Source organism: Ceratina calcarata, unplaced genomic scaffold (assembly GCF_001652005.2).
Source record: "Ceratina calcarata isolate Rehan_Ccalc_2016 unplaced genomic scaffold, ASM165200v1 scaffold144, whole genome shotgun sequence".
Classification (NCBI taxonomy): domain Eukaryota; kingdom Metazoa; phylum Arthropoda; class Insecta; order Hymenoptera; family Apidae; genus Ceratina; species Ceratina calcarata.
The window spans coordinates 42,212-61,568 of NW_017135553.1; the positions used below are offsets into that span (position 1 = coordinate 42,212).

Consider the following 19,357-nt stretch of genomic DNA (forward strand, 5'->3'; position numbering starts at 1 on the left):
TTCTCCAAGTCCGTGAGATTATTATTTATCATAATGACTAAGAAAATTGTACCATAAATTTTATTTAAAATTACTGCAAGATTTTAAGTTCCGCACGTAGTTCCAACGCTACGTGTCCCTACGAAATAATCGAAGCATGGTTGTTCTCGATATCGGAGGATGGGGCAGACAACCGAACCGGAGGCTCTAAGGGTGGCAAGAGTCAACGCGTAGTCGTACATCGACAAGTTTCCTAACTATGATCAACTATGCAAGATACCATTATTGCGTGTAGTTCGGTGTTCAGGACTTTGTGTCGCGTACAACTATCTCGTCTTTTAGCAAAACCGAAAGTCTACCAGATAATCGCGTAAGTTCGCGCGAGTTTCCTAAGATCATGAAATTCGATCACAGAATTAAGCAAATAATTTAATGAAATTATATCAAGCAAAATTGTCGCTTAACTATGAAACTAACTTTACGAAACTAACTTTATGAAAAATATAATGATTAATGTCAGATTAATGTGATAATGTTACTTGTAAAAAGTTTTGTTTAAAAAATAAGAACTATATGTGAGTACTTGAAGGATTTGCTCGATATTTTGAGAACCGAAGGACTGTATCGGTGCAAGATTTCATTGAGAACGAGGTCGGCCACCCTCTTTTGAAGAATGCGTTTTAGCCGGGCCCAGATAGGGTACGAGGGGTTGTACTGTTTGAAATAATCGATATCGCAATCTCGTAAGATTCTAAAGTACTTTAAAGCCGAGTTTCTGATAGAACACTATACGTGCAAACAGATTTTACTTTATGTCATAAAATTCAACCGCCTGTTTCAAAATTTCCACTGAAATTTCTGATTTCGTAAAAATTTGACAGGAAGAATATCTTCTGCATTCACATTTTTGTGTCGCGTGTTTTATTCGTTTTACAAGGCGTGAAGTAAACAGAATTCGGGGTTCGCAATACGAAACTGCATATGGCAGGACAGATGCTTTAAACCGAAACCGCTTTTCCCGGCCAGTTTCGAGCTGTGCGAAGCTAAACGTATTCTTCGGTCGCGTTCACGTGTCGAATTTCGTGGAACCTGGTCTTTTTTGCCTGTGGACCGCGAGTCACACGACACCCATGGTAACCGCCCCAAAACATAATCCACAGCGTGCCGTAATTAGGGTGATATTTTCACAAAAAGATATAGGGGTAAGGTGTACCGCAAATACTATTACCGTGAACGTTATTAGAGGTCTAAAGTTGTCCCTAAATAAACGGCGTCGCGTTACTCTATGAACAGAGACGTCGATCCTAACAGGAGTTTGTTTGGGCCATTCTATCCTTCGACTAGTGATCATTTGATGGTTTATTAATGACTCAATAACGAATTTAGAAGCAATTCAGCTAGTAATAATTTGAAATACTTCCTGGTTTCGAAACCTAGACAAACCACTGTCGGCGGTCAATACCTTTCCAAACAGAGTCAGAAGAATAAATTAACCTCGGAAGTAGACTGTTCAGTAAGGCCACGACCGGACCGAACGCATACTTATGATTACCGCTAGAGCAAACATTTCTCTCGCACTTCTTCAAACAAAAGCTCCGCTGCGTACACTTGACCCAGACCTATTCTCCTAACTAATGGTAGAGCACAAGGAAGCGCGGTGGACGAGATGCGACCCGTCTTGAAGGAACGGCGAAATCGAGAACAGAGACTGCGTCCTCGAGTCCCTTACGTTAATATCCGAGCACGTTGGCTGACTATCAGACGACGGAACCGTGGCGAATGCAAATGTCGCGTGTTCCGAGTCCACGTGGGATCGACGCGACGGAACGATCGCAATCACTGATGTCACGGGCCCGGCTTATTGGTCGCGATACGAGTCTAATAGATCGATGCTCGGGCCATTATTACGCGTCCCTGTTGCTGTTCAGCCGCCAGCGGTACACGTCTTGCAAATAACACGCCTCGCGCCTCTTCTAATGAGCCGGACGTGCACGTGACCGGATCTCCGTAAGCTTCGATTTTATGCGTAAATCCTTTAGTCTTGGGCAGCCATGTTTCCGCGGTTCGAGATAAATCAAGTTTCATTGCCAATTACTGCTTACGCTATTCCTGTCTAATTGTAATCTCGACTGTTTTATTTTTTCTATTTAAGCCATTGATATATAATTATAGATTCCTTATTTCGTTCAGTACTCCCTATAATATATTCCTCTTCAAGATCACAGTAAAATTTCCTCATTTATATGTATAACGAGGGACAAACCTGTAACCGGTAGTCTAATAAAAAATAATCTAAACTGGATCTATGTCATTAGCAATAGCTCGAGTAATGAATTTAAAAAATAAATGCCTAACTGAAAGATTCAAGACTAATATCGTTACGAAAGGGTTAAACAGTGTTAATAAGTCATGGGAGGAGATTAAATAGTCACCACGTGGATGCCCTCTGCGTCCCTCCTGAGATCACCGCTCCTCTGGCCAGCCGTGACGGCGGCGCTCAAGTGATTATAGTGATGTTGATGCAACGTGTTGAGCGTCTGCGTGTACGGGTCGCCGACGAGGTAATCGAGGTGTTGCGGCTGGCCGAGGCCCGGATGTTGAGGACTCGCCGGCGCGTGATGGTGCGAGGGGAACGGGGGCGGAAAGTACGGTGGTTGAAAGTCCGAGGCGGTGGGCAGCGACGCGCCCCCGTGATGGGGCATACCGCTCCCATTACCATTGCCCCTGTGACCGTGGTGATGGGCGCCGGAATACGGCGACGAGTTGCCGCCGCCCAGCGACGAAATACCCCCATGACCAGTCAAGCGGTCCTGTGAACAAATAAATTAACATTTCCTAAGTATCATTCATTCGTTCTCTGACATTGAAATCAATGAAACGTCAAATCAATCAAAGTGCATTTGATAGATTTTGCTTGTACACGGGATGTAAAGTTATTCAACTGATTTCCATTAATCGTGCACTGTCAATTATTTTTAACGTAGGCTAAAAAGCGATTGAATATAGGTTGGAAATTGGATATCATAGATCATGCACGTAAATACAGATTGTACAATATTCCAGTAGTAGAACTCAGACACTGTAACGCCATTAGATATTATACTTGCTCGGTCCATAAGCAATAATTATTATGGTTTCTCACTGAACCTCTTAGCTGTACGCAAACATCGCGTAAGTTATGCGTATCGGAAATCGAATTTTTCACCCTGTCGTCATCGCCGGTAATCCATGTATCTGTACTGTAATTGCGCGTAATCGCATCCGGCGCGGCCTCACGCGTCGAGTCGTGAAAAGGACCGGGGAAAGATAAAAAGTAATAACCATAATAAAATTGCGAGCAGAGATACTTCGTTCGTCTCGTAACTTTCACCGCTATTAAAAAATCGCCGGCCACCGGTAATTGCGGTGACTAATGTACACCGGCTTCTTCCAGCCGGATGAAAATAGGGGAAAAAATCGCGGAGGCCTGTCATTACTATAAACGATGGTGCGCATATGGGACTTGTCCGTCGGAGGCGATCAACATAAACGCGGTTAAACGCTATGCAAATCTCCTGCAAAGCAAACAGCTTAAGGGCAGGCTGTAGGTGTGGCACAGATTTCTTTCGTTCAATTCCGATAAAATTGAATTCTTCACGAGAGATAATAGAAAATGGTTCTCGAAATTAATTGGTATCTCGTTTCGAGATTCTTCTAATTTTCATCTAACGGTGTCGTAAAACTCAGATAAGCATCGAGAAGTAACAGACTTAAATCGATTCTCTGTGAACTATAGACTGTATGAAATATCAGTCACAAATCGCAAGGTCATCCAAGCAAATTGCTTAGCTGTGATTAAGCATATTTGAAAACAGCGGATTGTATGCACAAGCTCGCCTTAATGAACGTAATTAATAAGAGCGAAGTGAAACGAAGTATTATTTACCGATTGTCAAGTAAATTATCTTTAAATCTGAAATCTACACTCTGTGATCTATAAATTAACGATTGTTTCAAGGATTCTTCTTCTGTTTTGTGAAAGTTAAACTGAAGTGTGGCGAGAGATATTCTTGGATATCTGAAAGGGACCAAGTTTTTTGCGTACAATGAAAGACGGAACTTAATCTGGTCCAGTGATCTGTCGATGGCCCGATAACGCGGTATTACTCAGGTAGATAGTATCAGCGCAGGTGATTTATCTGAATATCGGCGGAAAGGCTTTGTATCGACACTATGCCGGTGCAGGCCATTAGGTTTCTGTACACGTGATACGATCTCGAACATCTTTATATAGCCAATAGGACCAAACGTGTACCTTTTCCATTCATGCGACCCTCTACCCCTGCGTCGATTTTAATTAACTCAGTTTGTGAAGTTAATATATACTATACAGCACGTTATGTTGCATAGTGGAATTCAATAGTGTTCAATAGTGAAATTCGAACGAGTCCTCTAATTCCTAAGTAAGACAGTTTAATTAGAAATTTATTTATCGATTCAATTAATCAGAAATTTTGTAAAACTTTTAATTATCAAATATTTAGTTTGATAATTATACAATCTATAATGTATGATACTTGCGTCACACTACAGATTATTGCGCGATTACGTTTGCGTCTTCGGATCGTGCTTAATGATTTCATTAGTGACTTCAATCACTGTGTAATTACGGTTTACGTTAAGTAATTAATCTGGCTATCTACGTCAGCATAACTTCACAAGCTGAATTAATTACATTATTTCTGATTCAGCCACTGTTATTAGTTTCACGACTTTTCCAAGAGAATTACTTGCGTATATTATATGTTCAAATTTGCATATGTTAAACGGTGAAACATTTACGCGATTGGTATGAATTTTTAAAATATGATCGCATGACGTGGAGATATGAAGAATGGATGAACTGTGCGAGAATATGGAATTTTTTTTATACTTTTCATCTTTCAAATGGGCATGACAAAAGTTTCGTTTTGCATAAGAATCCGTAGTCAAGCGATGAAGTAATTAAAAGAAGCAAGAGATCGAACGCGTGAGGAAGGATTTGATTATTCGTAACGGCATTTAAGAGAACTGCGAGTGAAAAAATTGTAGGAAGGTCCGTTATAGAAGGGAACTGGCCAAACGCGTGGCTCCGAATCTGGCCGATGGCAGTGTAACAAGACAAAATGTAGCTTTGTCGCTTTCGAACGCGGTTTCCAAATCGGCGTTTCGAAATCGGCTTCGGTAGGACCACCGTTCAGGGTCGTTACAACAGAGGGACGCGACGGCGTGCACGGATCGTTCCGTTCGGTACGAAATATTTGTCGTCGTTTAACGAGCCGCGTCGTTACGAGGAGAAGTACCGTTTTCTTTTTCGGTGCCAAAGGGAGGCATCCGGCCCATTAAGGCGTATTTCAATTTGCAGTAATGTTTGTTACTCAACCATTATAGGCGGACTTTCACGTGAGTCCGGGACCGACACGCGCCTCCAATCCCTCCCGATAGTTAAACATCCGATTTGAATTTATCGGCTCGTTAAATTTTTACCTTCGAATAAAAATCATTCGGGACATGCCTAAATCCGTTTTGACGCCGTTAACATCCGTTTCAATACTCTCCTCGTTCTTCTCTGATCAACGCGCGCATTAAACTGACCATTTTTTTTAGGATTTAACCACCATGGGAAAGATTCAACCTCGTGACTTCACTTCAAACTCAAATACCTGTTCCTCATTTATTATTTTAACAAAAATCTTGGCATCGATCTAAGTCGTATATTTTAAAAGACTTTCTTATTGATTCAGTGTCAATACACGCTGTCATAAATGATTGATGGAAAGTGATTTAAGAGGTCTGAGAGTATGCAGATAGAAAAAAGGATCGTTTAATAACGGGTCCGATCAAAATCGGCTGACACAATACACGCATACTAAAATTTCGAGCGGAGAACAAGCTGCAAACAACCGATCCGTTTCACAAGACGTGTATAGGCACACGCATAGCCAAACTTTCCAGCTGAGATCGCTATTGATAACGCGGAGAGAAATCGTCCTTCTTGCCACACACGACAAGTAGACAATTAATAACCAATAAGCCGAACTCCGTGTTGAAATCTACAGATCGTAGATTACGAATAAATAACTAGATAAGAAATTAACTCCATACAGCTATGAGCAATTCACGGTTAATATATTCCCAAATAATATTTGAAGTTCAGCCAAGTTAGAAAAGAGTTTTAGTATCTTGTGTCTTCTAAGTCTGTGACTGGTTGTCTTTGTCAAGTACAAACGTTTAGAGACATTATTTAAATGCAGATTATTAGCAATATACAATATTTAATGTACAAATGTTCGGTAAGGACAATTCTTTACAGGTTTTCCTCAAAGAAGATTTAAATTGTATTTCTATATACTATTCCCAACGCATAAAGACTCGAGTATGAGTAATGCCTCTAAGAATGATAGCTCGAGGATCCTCCTTCCTTTGAAGCAAGGAAATTGGGCATAAATTTCACCGTAGAACGCGTGGTTGTAAAGTTAAACGTGCACTCGTAACGCGTAGGCAAACAGATGATTAATCGTAAATTTGATTAATTTCATAACCCGAGTTTCGTAATTCGCACACAATATACCTGTTAAAAGTCTAAATGTCAAGTACTCTCAACACTCACTCTTGAAAACTTCTGATAAAACCATATTCATAAACGAGTGGAATTACGAAATCCTTTTTAAGTGACCATTCCTCGTGCAATTAAACAATTTCTGGAATCGTAAAATTAAGACATTTAAATTGCAAATTGCGTATTAATGTTTAGTGTCATTACCGTCAGCTTCCAATGTGTCTCAATCAGGATGAGATTCTCATCCCCAAATGTACGTAATAAACCACTGGTACCCGGATTCAACATTTTCAATGTAGGAAATCTTGTGATTCTTAATTGAAACGCACCTCGACCTCGATCACGGTGGTCATGTCAACGTGGGGCGCGTAACAGAGCGCCAGCTTGTCCGCTGTCGGCGCTTCCGTCCGCGGCGGAAACATCCCTAAGATCTCCAGTTTGCCGGTTCCGTGGTTGAACCCGCGCCGTCGTCGATCACTTCGCGGTCACGCACACCACACAAACACGATGCTATGTCATTCGTGCATCACTTCTAAACGCACTCCTACACTTTTACCAATCACTTTTCCTTGGGTCAATGATTACGGGCTATTTAAGCCTTTCGTTTCATCGAACGGCGACGGCGTGTATGAGAATTATGCGACGCTGAGCACGATTGCGTTCTCTTCATTACTTCTCGTATCACTTTGATAGATTCGAATAAATATTGATAGGAGAAGGAGAAAATTGATTTAGATCGAACAATAAGAAACGCGAGAGGTCATTTTAAATATAAAGATTTAGATCATCTTCAAAGTTGAATGACAAGATTATTGTAGGATAAAATCAGCCACGAATTTACCAAGGAATCGGCATGTCGAAGGCAGCAACCCTCGTTGACTTAGCCGTCGCACGCGTGACAATTGCGAATCCGAACATAATCGCTCAAAAATCGTCGCATAAACTCGAATGGTCGCATTTGTAAAATCGACCACCGGATCCTTAATCTTCAGAGCAACGCGACACTATGGATCTCGATCGAATTCAGGGCCCGCGAGGGCGACTGAGTGATCGACGAGGAGAGTGAAAGATCGCGGGCTCGTTTCGCCGGTGGTGAAGGCGAGCGAGCCGGTGAGCAAAGGAGCAGAACAGCTGATCGTGCGTCGTGTTGCGGCCGACCGACTGAACGACGAGTCGTACGAAAGTATAGCTAACAGCCGTGTGCCAGCGACGAAATGGGAGGTGGCACGGTGCGCTCTTACCAAGAGCAAGAGCCGCTACTACTACCGCTGTACCACCACCGGCAGCCACCACCACCGTCGGGGCACCACCACCAACGCGACACGGGCGTCGTCGCCGCCGGCAGCTGTACACCACCACCACCACCGTCGCCTTCAAGAATTCCGCCCTACCAGCCCGGCCGTGAACGACGTTGGATCGAGAGGAGAGGTTCTCATTTATGCACGGGTACACCAGACCGAAATTTCGCCCGAGGATACGCGCCACCACGTGCGGATACTCTTACAGACTCTAGGACTAGAGCTCGGCCCCACCAGATCGAAGCGGACGTGCCGCGATCGAGCGAATGGGAGAGATACCCCACGGGCTCCTCGAACGACGCGCGAACGGGAGGGACTTAGGGGTAGTTTCCGATTCTCTCGCCTTTTCAACCCCTTCACCGATGTATCGAGCGTGTACCAATTATTTTTCTCATTTCTGTCACGATCTATTAAATGAATTACATGTATCTGTAGAAAAATTGTATCTACAGAACAAGAAGAAAAGTCAAGTTCCTGTTGTTATTTTCAAATAATACATCAACTTTCTATGTAGATTTCATTTTCTAAATTTCGTAAAATCGTAGTAATCGTAACATGCTGCTTATACTCGATCAGTATTACTCAGGATTTCAATTAATTAGACGTATACTCAAGAAAGACAATTTATTTTATCACATATCCTAAAAATAAGATCGATTGCATACTAATCTGATTTTTAAGAGACACATTGAGAGCAAAGACACCTTTTAATTTTTTTCGTTATCAAATCTCATAAATGCATTATTTAAAGCGATTAGACTGCAACGTGCGATAACTTAGCTTCGTTATCGGGGGGGCCAGACATATTAATTAAATTCAGCCAGAAAACGAGAAATCCCTCGGTTAAGTACGTTTGCAACTTTTCCTGGAGGGATCCGCAATTAATTCGCGCGCGAGGTGAAAACGGCCCAGGCGTTATAGGTTCGTCGACTTCGCCGTAATTTATGCCGGTGTAAATTCTGCCGCGTAATTACGCCGCGGAACGCCATTCACGGTTTCACGGCGAGAGAGACGTCGTGAAAAGAGTCGCGCGACACCGGAACACGGGGGCACGCGAGCCCCACGTACAGAGGACAACGGCTTAATCAGAAACCCGATCGCGTAAATCTTAATTAAATATCTACCTCCGATGTATCGGTCATTAAACGCCATTGCTGATTTATTTTTCATGCTTTACGTGCTGGAATTTCTTATATCGTTGCTCTATTTTGTTTCAAACCTGGGAACAGGAATGTCTTATCCTCCGTGTTACATTGCATCATTTTTTTTAATTAATCTCCTTGTGAAATTCATTTCAATAAATTTTATGACGGCAGCTGTTGATCATAGACATGACCGTCAGTTGAATCGAGAACTAGCTATTAGTTTGGCTAAAACAAACAACTGTCTGCACTCGGACGCTGACGTTCATTAAGCAAAAATAAATTCAATAATTCAACTTTCTCGGGATAGAATCCTCAAGATACACGTCGAGATACACTCGACTCGTCGAATTAGCTCGCGTCAGTCCCACGAAAATCGTATTTCGTCAGCTTGATTAATGATCCGTACGAGGATGATGGTAATCACACGCGAAATGATTCTTCCTTGGCTACCCAAGAAAGGAACAGGAATTCGGTTTCGGTAAAGGACCAAATCGGTGGTAATCAGCTTTCGAGCAGCTGTGATAAAAAAAGAAATCGAGGTGAAAAGATAAAAAGAAATGCACTGGCCACCGTAGAGTGAAACGGAATGATGAATCCATGGATCGCGCATCCTGTCATCGGATGCAACAGGAATTTACTGGGGCACCGGGGAACTAGTTTGTCTGCTTAAGTTTCTATCTTATTTTTTTCGGTTTCATCAAGGAAACCGCGGGCTGCGGTCGAGAGATCGGTAAACCGAACGGAATCGTAGAACCTGCCCGTCGACCGGGAATTAAATTAGCCGCCGCAAAGCGCGTAGCCGACTAGCCGATCGCGTTAAACGATTAACGGATCCGTTTGCCGATACACGCCGGCAATCGCGGCGGAGCACGCGTGCTTTAGGTAAACGTGCACCAGCGTTTGTTTGCGCGGAATTAACGCGAATTAATGCAGTCAATGAAATTGGTTTCACGGACGCTAAGAGGCGCACTGACTCGTTCTACTCGTGAAATCGATTCTACGCGCTGGATTACAAATGCTTAGATAAATCTTTCATTGTTTTATTAGGAACACGCTTGGTCTTTCTTCGATCTTATGAGATTTGAAAGAACTGAGATAAGGGTTTATAAAAAATATGATTAAATAGGATTTGAATCGTTCTTTAATTCCATAATTCAATCGGAACCTTAATTGTTTCTCATTGTCGAGCAACAAACCGGAACGCTTCGCTTCGTTCCTACTGTGCTTTGTGAACTTTCGATAATCGATTTCGCTCCAGGCTGCGACGGCTCGACGTACCTCGATAGGCGTGCTCATGCGTTTCTAATCACAACATCAGCTGCGTTAAATCGGTATTTTCAGCAACGGAGATTTACACGATCTCCGCACTGATTGATATTTCTATTTAGAACCGGAGACATTTACTACCTTTGTACCAGCTTCCACTTTAAATTCATTTTTAATACCTCCGTTCAATTAAGCAATTATATTTTAAAATATCGGCTGAACCCTTGCGAAAATAATTATTCTGGAAATCAATTTCAACTTCTGAACGAGTAATCAATGGTTAATTTAATTTCGTATTTTCATTAATTATTTCGCGTAGGTGTGAGAAATAATGAAGTGCCACCGGAATATTGTTAAAAAGAAATAATAATCAATAATCATCTCAGTTTTTATTTCATATTTTCAAATTTTACAAAATGCTATTCTTACATCGTACCACCGATAAGCCGATTATCGATGGGTGAGTGATGGATATCCAGTATCTGTTTCCACCGTAGATTAGAAAGTGATTTAACATCTGTTCCGTTCTTCTTTCGTTCTTCACAGAACAAAGAAGAGACCGCCGTCGTATGAAATTTAGAAAGTAGTCAAATTCGTTGCAGCTGACTTACAATGCTCGAATCCTCAAGCAATTCCACGAAAGCCAAAGTGCCTTTCCACCGCCATAACTCATACTCGACGTGCTACTTATTAGCGTTCGCCATTCATTCCTGGTTTAATCAAAGATTTTTTGTAATCAAACAACTGAGATACGTGTACTTCGCTAATTACACAATAATACTGAAGTGTCTACTGTGAAAACTCTTTACATTTAAAAATAATTACTTATTCCTTTATACTAAATATTTGAAAATTATGCAGTATTCATTTTCTTACGGGTCTAGGCGATCCTCAGACAGGCTCGTGTCTATGAATCGGTTTGTAACTGTATGTCAGGGAACCCACGCGAAAGCTCATACTTCTCGCTATAAATATACGCTCATCCGTTATTTATCGTGACACACCTAGTAAAGGATCTCGAAAAAGATTGTATTTTCGAGAGCCAGTTATGGAATAAAGTGTGTTATGGGAAAAAGCGTAAGAGTGAGCTGTCGATAAAGAAATGGCTTAGCCAGTAATCATCGGTAATCTACGGTCCGTTACTTACGTAAAACCGGTAATTGCTACTGTTACCCCGCGCGGATTAGACTTTTAAGGAACGTGTTATTTAGTCGTTCATTTAGCTATAATATTCGATGACTCCCCCGAATGAATTGGTCGTTGCCTACGCGACTTTCATTTTTCGTCACGTAAAATAATAGCCCAGTCTTACTTTGAATATGAATAAATATATTTCTAATTGATTAAAATATTTCCAAACGTCTGCTCCCTATAATTGATTACAATATTAATTTGTAAGCAATTCTCTGAACGACGTGGCCAACTCGAAAAAGAGGAAACGCACGGATACCGCGAACCAGCTTCCCGATAGAGGGTAGCGACCGTCGACGATTACAATCGACGGGTTACAGAGATACGCGTACCCGTGCTCTCGAGTATGAAAGGCACGTACGACGTACGCGCGAGTGGAACGAGGAGAGGACGAAGCCAGGACAGGGAGAGAAGAGAACCCGAAGAAAGAGCCCTGGATGACGATGGCGGGAGAGGGAAGTCGCTAAACGACATTCCAAGCGGGCTATCCAGCGCCACCCAACGGTAACCAACGCATGACGCCCTTATCTTGCCTCGTGTTACCGCACCTTTCCTTACGTTACCTTACGTTACCTTAACGGGTCGGCCACGGTCAAGGAGAGCCTCGATTTCGGCCATCCCGAACCTTCTGCTGCCTATTCTACTTGCTACCATTGACGATTAAATCGAATGTTGAATTCTTCCCATGATTTAATTAGAACTGCGAGGGAAACCCAGATATATGACATTATAGATGATTTCTTCTTGTTTCTCATTTGACCTGTTGACGATTGGATCAAATATTGAATTCTTGAAATGATCAGGGAAATGAATAAGAACAGTGAGCGTGGTAAAATATTTTATAGTGCAATCGTACAGCTGGTGGTTTATTGTAAAGTTATTTAACAAAAGCAAATGTTGCCTTGTTGAGGAGCTTTTTCTGTACATGCAAATATGAAGGCAAACTGCAACAGAAAAAGATCTAGCCGAAGATATTTACAGTTTGAAATTCCGATAGGTACATCGATCGCTATCGCTGAAGAAGTTTTCAAGGTTCGAAGTCACGCTGAAAGTATCGGCGTCAGTCGTGGGAAGGGGGTCAATCGTTGAAGTTCAAATTACTTGTGCTTCTTTACTGATCAACTGTACACGACGCGACGCGGTTCAAATCGTCTTTTTGCCAGCCGCGATGATTTGTAGAAAACCCGTAGCTCGTTTCGAATCGGTTTTCAGTTACTCTATCGGACATTTATTGCTTCCCCTTTTTGTTTATAACTGTATTACGTGACTGCAGGAGAATTGGCCTAAGTAACCGCGGGATTGCTTTCTACGACGTTCTTCGTTAACCGATTTTATCCTCCTTTTCACAAACCGAATTTTTACTTTCACGCGCTTGAAAGCATTTACAGTAATCGTAATTAAGTCGCAATTTAAATTAACATACTTTTGCAATTAACGTAATAAATAAATTGGAGTTTGTATTACATATCGTGTAATTAAAATTGTGAATCCTAACATGAAAATCGAAAAATTTTTATCGATGAAACTGATAAAATGCAACGTATTAACACCTCCGGCTGTGCATATTTAAAACTATAGCGACGGAGGTACATTTTCTACGTTTACACAATTCTCTACGAGTATTTAACCTATTTGCTTATTCCAGTTTCTTTATTGAATCCGCGCAAACAATTCTGACTACGAGTTTGGATTATATTACATTTAAACGAATATGAATTATTGGGAAATTTAGCACGCCGCGTTAACGCAATGAGTATGTAATCGACTGCGAGAGCACCGTTGCCAATCGATAATAAAAAGTTCGCGAGACGATAAATAACAACTTAGCGCGCGTTCTTAAACGCGGTTAAAAAGGTATCCCCGCTCGCTTTATCTCGACGTTGCTTAATTTATGTAGTCCGTGTCACGTGGCCATTCTTGCCAAAACGAATTGCCGCAGAACTTAATGAGTGCGATAATAATAATTTCTTAATGAAGCAAACTTGTATCGTATAACTGTTATTAAAATTGTTAATTATACAGGCACTCGTGCAACAGTAACATGCAATCGTAAACAGTAAGAATTCAGGATCTGAATTAACTATCTCATTTTATACATCAATTTTCAATTCAAAATATTGTTGGAAATACTTTGACTGCTTTTCTTAGGAGCATCTAACTTTCATCGCTGCGGCAACATAATATCGGGAATCGGTATTCCTGTACCATTTCCCACAGGAGAATAAACATCTGTGGTTTCGTTCTAACAATCGGAGTCTCGTTAAACTGATTCTCACCTTCTTCGGTACGACCCACATAAATTCTTTAAAACCGCAAATCGTTCACGAGCCCGCAATTACGTCCCGCCGCGGCGTGCATACATTGTCCTTAGCAATTAGCGTCAACGATCAATCATCGCGCGACGTCCGTATATCGGCGGTTTGTACGTACAAAGCGAGACCGGCAATCTGCGAATCAACAGCTTGCGCTGTTGCGATCCACCCGAAACAGCCCGGGTGACCGCGTTTTCGCTCGATCCGCCGCGCCGACGTTCTCGGAACCCGTGCTCGCGGATCTCCGTCGATTCTCTAATTACGAGGCCGGCGAAGATAAACGATTTCCTCGATCGACGCTCGCTAATGGTTCCGAGCCGGGGCAATGAGGAAAAAAAAAGGGCAGCGCGCTCGAGATCAAAACGAGGCGAGGGAATCGGTACGCTCGGCAACAATGATGTTCACCGTTAATTTGAGTGGACGAGTGAATCGGCCGTTTATCGTGCCGCGGCGCGGCGTGAAGGCCGTGGGCCACGCACGCGTGTGTACCCACACGGCACGTAGACACACGCGGCAGGAGGATGCGAGGAGTCCGGTCCAGAGGGTTCAAGCTAACGGGACCCGAGAGCCGATCGGCGTTTCGCACACCCGCGCGAAACATATACTCGCACCCATACACGCGTTCCTAAGCCTACAAGGAGAAAAAGATTTTATAGGCTTGGGACGTGTCCGCGAGCTGCGTTACGCTGATATACGATGTATATTTAGGTAGCTGCGCGACGCATCAGCGGCGCGTCGGGACTCGTGATTTCAACGCCTGTCCAGGCGCGACTTTTTAATTGGCCGGCTAAGCTGTCTCACTCGAATGACTCTTCACAATCTCGTTTCTTATGACGTTCTCGTTTTTCGACAATTCTTTAATTCATCGAGAACGTAGACGTCGTGATAAAAGATACTAGGACAATAATATCTGTTAATTAAATTGCACGAATTACATCGGACAATTTTTATAAACAATTTAATAATTATAATCATTGAAGGCACATCCATCTCTGCGTTATCACAATGTTCATATTTCGCAAATGTCGCGACTGCGGGATAGATACGTCTTCGTCCGTTATTGTTAAAGATGCAATCTCCATTAGTCAGTGAAAATGTCAGCTGGAACATTTTCATAGTGAGCGGTTTCTGTACGCGCATAATACGGACGATCTATTGCGCAAACCCGCCACCTTGTATCCAGTCCGAGTCGGTTACAATGTTAAACGGCGAGTGTGACTCGACTTTAGTTTTGAATTCATCAATCGGACGTCTCGCGGCGCAATACGAATGGATATTTCCCTCCGACCGGTGGACACCGTAATTAACGTTTCAGGACCGTCAGAACGGGCATTAATTATACGCTACAAATAGTGTATTGCTTCATTATTCTCTCCTCTGGTTGATGCGAGATTTTTAACGCCAGGCTTAAATTTCCCGTCGATAACCGTGTAATTGTAACTTTCGAATGATTTAAACCTGTTATTAAAGCGTATGCAAATAGTTTACAGTCGCACGTTTCCTATTATACGCATTTTTAAAAACTGTTTTATAATAATATGCTTACACATTTTTTAATAGTTTTCTATATCTTCTAGCAGCAGTTTAAAAAATAACTAAGACTTTCTTACCGATGTCTAATACCAGCGACGTAGAATTCGGTGTCGGCTAGAAGCTTACATTTATGCGCATAATTATGAAACGAGACTTGACGTAGTCCGGAATCTATTTGATTTGCAATTCATAATATATTCCGCGAATGATAAAGTGTCTACAACGTACCGATTTATTCTAACAATTCCCTCTTTACAATTTCGATTAGGTACAGATTAGGAAGCGCGTGTCTTTCACGTGCGTTTCACTTCGATCGACGATGACGTCTAGAAATCATTGATTTCCTTTATCTATCACTCAAATGTCTAACGGTGTTCGCCGACGTAACAATAAATTCAACAAGCTCTATGCATTTTTCAAATCCACGACTTATCGCGACTTTAAAACAGTACCGGCGTTACACGCGGTCCGCTGTTTCTTAGAAATTCTGATAGGCAACTCCAACTCCTTACGCGATATGACGTGATTACAAAACGAGAAGAAAATGTTGGGATACACATTGTGTGTCGTATCTGAAAAACGTTTCATTCCTGTTTCATGCTATTACTATTTATCTAATTCTAAATGAAATCCAGCCGTAAAACGAGTCTCCACTTTTCACCGAGCCAACACGGATCTCAGGATTTCTTTCCGCGTGTCAGCGAACCAGCGTGCAAAAAGGTAACACGTCACGCCTATCCGCGCCGACTTATCTCTCTCGCGCAAAAAGCAAAGTGCATCATTCGTTTCAGGCTCGGGGATACTGAAAATCATTTTCACTAACGGCTAACAGGGATTTATAGCCGGCTCCGTGGGCATCGGCTCGCTTTCACCCGTGTCGTTCTGGTCTCCCGCAAGGAGAAATGATTCGTGATATTTTTTAATTGCAAATGTCGCTCATTGTCAAAGGTAAACACAAACGGGGCACTGTATCAATCTAGCCCCGGTATTAAATCACTAAATTGTCTCCCGTTTTTACAGTCGAACTTTTGTTAACGACCCTCGATTATACAACTTCGCCCGAGCAGGTATAATAAATATCTGTTCGTGGATTATTTGCTCGATGCATGAATCTAGCATTTTGATCAGTCAAACGGAGCAGACGATGGTGCAATGACCGCGGTCATTAATTAGATTGATTTATTAGGCCTCGGTCGTACGCCTCTGTCAAAAGACTAATATTTTACGCCATTTATGAAGTGTGATTGCGAAGCACTGCCTGAGAGGATGGTAAATATCGGCAGGTAGACGAGCATCATACCGGTTCGATTAATTTTAACTCTACAAATCGTGGGACTCGAGATTTTCTCATTTCAAATCCAGATTTCAGAATAATTTCATTTAAGAAATTACCAGTGCAATAATGTAAATAGAATTCTATATTTATTTCTGTCTCGCTGTTACCGTGTCACACTACCTTAGACTCTATTACCACGACCCTTCGGTATTAACATAATATCGTTTCGTCTAACTACTTTCAGATATCACTTTCTACCAATTACGCATACCATCGCCAACCAATAGTACTTAGGATACTGTTTCCTATCTGTAATACCTTACGTACCCATTGCCATTATCTTCTAGTTTCATTACCTTTGCCATTACCCTGTACCGACTGGCACCGTACACTTTTCACCATTTGTATAACCGATGTATCCTCCAATTTGTCCACCACGGGGACGCCGCGATTTGCAATTTTCCAAGTTAAACGGTATGTGCATATAGGCTGACACACGTGCATGCACGCGGAGAACACGGCGCATAGTACAACCGGCATCAATTAGATCGTGTTATGCTAATGCGGTCCGCGTGTATGGGAGGAGAGAGAGAGAGGGACAGCGGCGATCATACAGGATTCTCGTAGGCGGCCGACAACTATAACCCACCGTGGACATTGGGACATTGGTTTAATCGTGAACGGCAGGTGTTATGCGAGGGAGTGAATTTGTTCCATTGGTAGTTGCAACATTTGTGTCCTGTTTCAAATGAACCCAATGAATTTTATGAATTTACTTGTAATAGACAACTCGCAGCGCTCGATAAGTAGAATTATGATGGTAATAGTCAGACATTCTCGCATGTACAGCTTAGGACGATGATTCCTGGCTAGCTCCGGTTTGTGTTAGAGGAATAAGATTAGAAAACAGTAATAAATCTGTTTTTTTCAATGCTTGATTTGGCTTTGATGCTGCTGGATTTTTACATATTTTTGACGTTACAAAATGAAAAGAATTTTAATGGGGAAATTACATACGATCTTTTTTGTAAGTAGCAACTAGAGCTATAAGTTTTGTCGAATACATTTTTCGCTAACATCGATAGGTCCGAACGAAGATTTCGAAGAATCTGAAGGGCCCTTGACAAAATCGCGGAAAAATTAAAATTCTTTTTACTAAAAATTTCGAAAAATGGTTCCAACAAAAGTTGTAGGTACTGCTATTACAATTGTGTACAATTTTCTTCTATCTCGAATAATTCAGGACTAATCAATTAATTATTTCTTAACGAGTGAAGTTAAAAGGAAATTGCATAGAACCTCTCTTGTATCTGGCAACTGGAACTACATACATGTTTCTTAAGGAAACTATGAGCGTTCATCTCAAATCTTTATAATTGTTCTGATTAACTTTTTACATTCAGGTCATAACGGAGCTAACATCTGCAATATTAGAACTGAATAAAATCATGTTTCTTGCTACGCATAATCAGTGTTTACTACTTCATTTAATTAACTCACATGTAAAATCACATTAAATTATGCATTCAATTATAATACTCTGCTACAGTGTTGTACGGTAATAAGATTATAATGATACAAACGTCACTACTATGAATCGTACAAAGTACTGTTTGTTAATAATTTAAACGAAGAGTCAACACGTGTTTCGCAACCGACACGTGGATTTGATTTGAGAAAGAACAAGCGTTTATCGAGTGGAACAAAAAGGTTATCGTAAACACCGTGGTCGATCAGTGCTGGCTCGATTCGCGGGGTATCAGCAGCATCAGAATCGGCGCGTGAACGGCGTGATGATGAATATCGGCCCGAGGAGTGGGACAAGCAAAAGTTCATGGCTGTAACTTTTTCTCTCTGATCGTGATAATACAAATCCGCGCGCGTTATTAGCCAATAACACTCATTAATAAAGCGATTCTGTTAAGAGAACACCTTTAGTGTGAAAATTCATTACTTATCGACACGAATTATCCGTATTTATTAATTTCGTTAATTAATCACATTCTTCGGGGTATCTACGATTGATTGAATTACGATAGTGCTGAGTCGAAGAAACTATGTTATTTATGACGATAATAATTATTGGTTAGTTAAATCTATGATCAAATTAAACGTAGCTATGGTCGAAGCTTTGTACAATCCATTACCGTTTCACACACTGGCGTGTGAAATTCATAATTTATTCACGACCGTTTTATTTATGAAAATTGCGATATAGGATTTTCATAAATATCAGAAATTATTCTCAACAATAACCTGTTTGTGACAACGACTCGACGAAAGAAAATCGCTCGGATGCGAGAAAAAATAGTCGCGTGACAACGGATCCTTATATCAATAAGTCGCAGTAGAAAAATATTCCATCTAATAAACGATATCGGTGTATGATTTGTCGATCGCGTTATACGACACTACACGACACGTGCGTGCTGTTCGATCGTGCATTAACGCCTCTTATCCCCGGTTTTTGCTCTGGCAACCCGCGGCCTGCGTGACCGCGATGATAAAGAACACACTAGTAATTCTGCCTCACGTGTCAAATCGCCCCTTGTTCCGTACTTCGAAGACGCCACGCAGCTCTACGCGAAGAAGCCAGCTTCCTTCTTTCTTCGTCACGCGAACGATGAAATCGTTTGTGTCAATTGAATAGATCGATTCTCATTGCCGACACGTGTACGACAGGATTAAGGATGTATTGGCTAAACAGTCAATCCCAAAAGTTTATACACTTTAGAAACGCATTTTTTAAAAAGAAATCAGACGTCGGAAGAACATTGCTA

General features: G+C 41.7%; 1 protein-coding gene across 3 annotated transcripts in view; it reads right to left on the reverse strand.

The window, feature by feature from the left end:
• TfAP-2 (transcription factor AP-2) overlaps nt 1-19,357 on the reverse strand; it is a 67,375-nt gene that overhangs the window by 31,195 nt on the left and 16,823 nt on the right. For 2 of the 3 annotated variants that reach the window (XR_003389926.1, XM_018034486.2), the window contains exon 2: nt 2,412-2,789. Coding sequence is in view for 2 of the 3 variants with exons in the window: in XM_018034486.2 (XP_017889975.1) it covers nt 2,412-2,789 (378 nt within the window). In the remaining variant the exon portion in view is untranslated. Of the gene's footprint in view, nt 1-2,411; nt 2,790-6,885; nt 7,776-19,357 lie in introns of those variants that run through there. The other variant, XM_026818748.1, reaches the window with a different exon arrangement.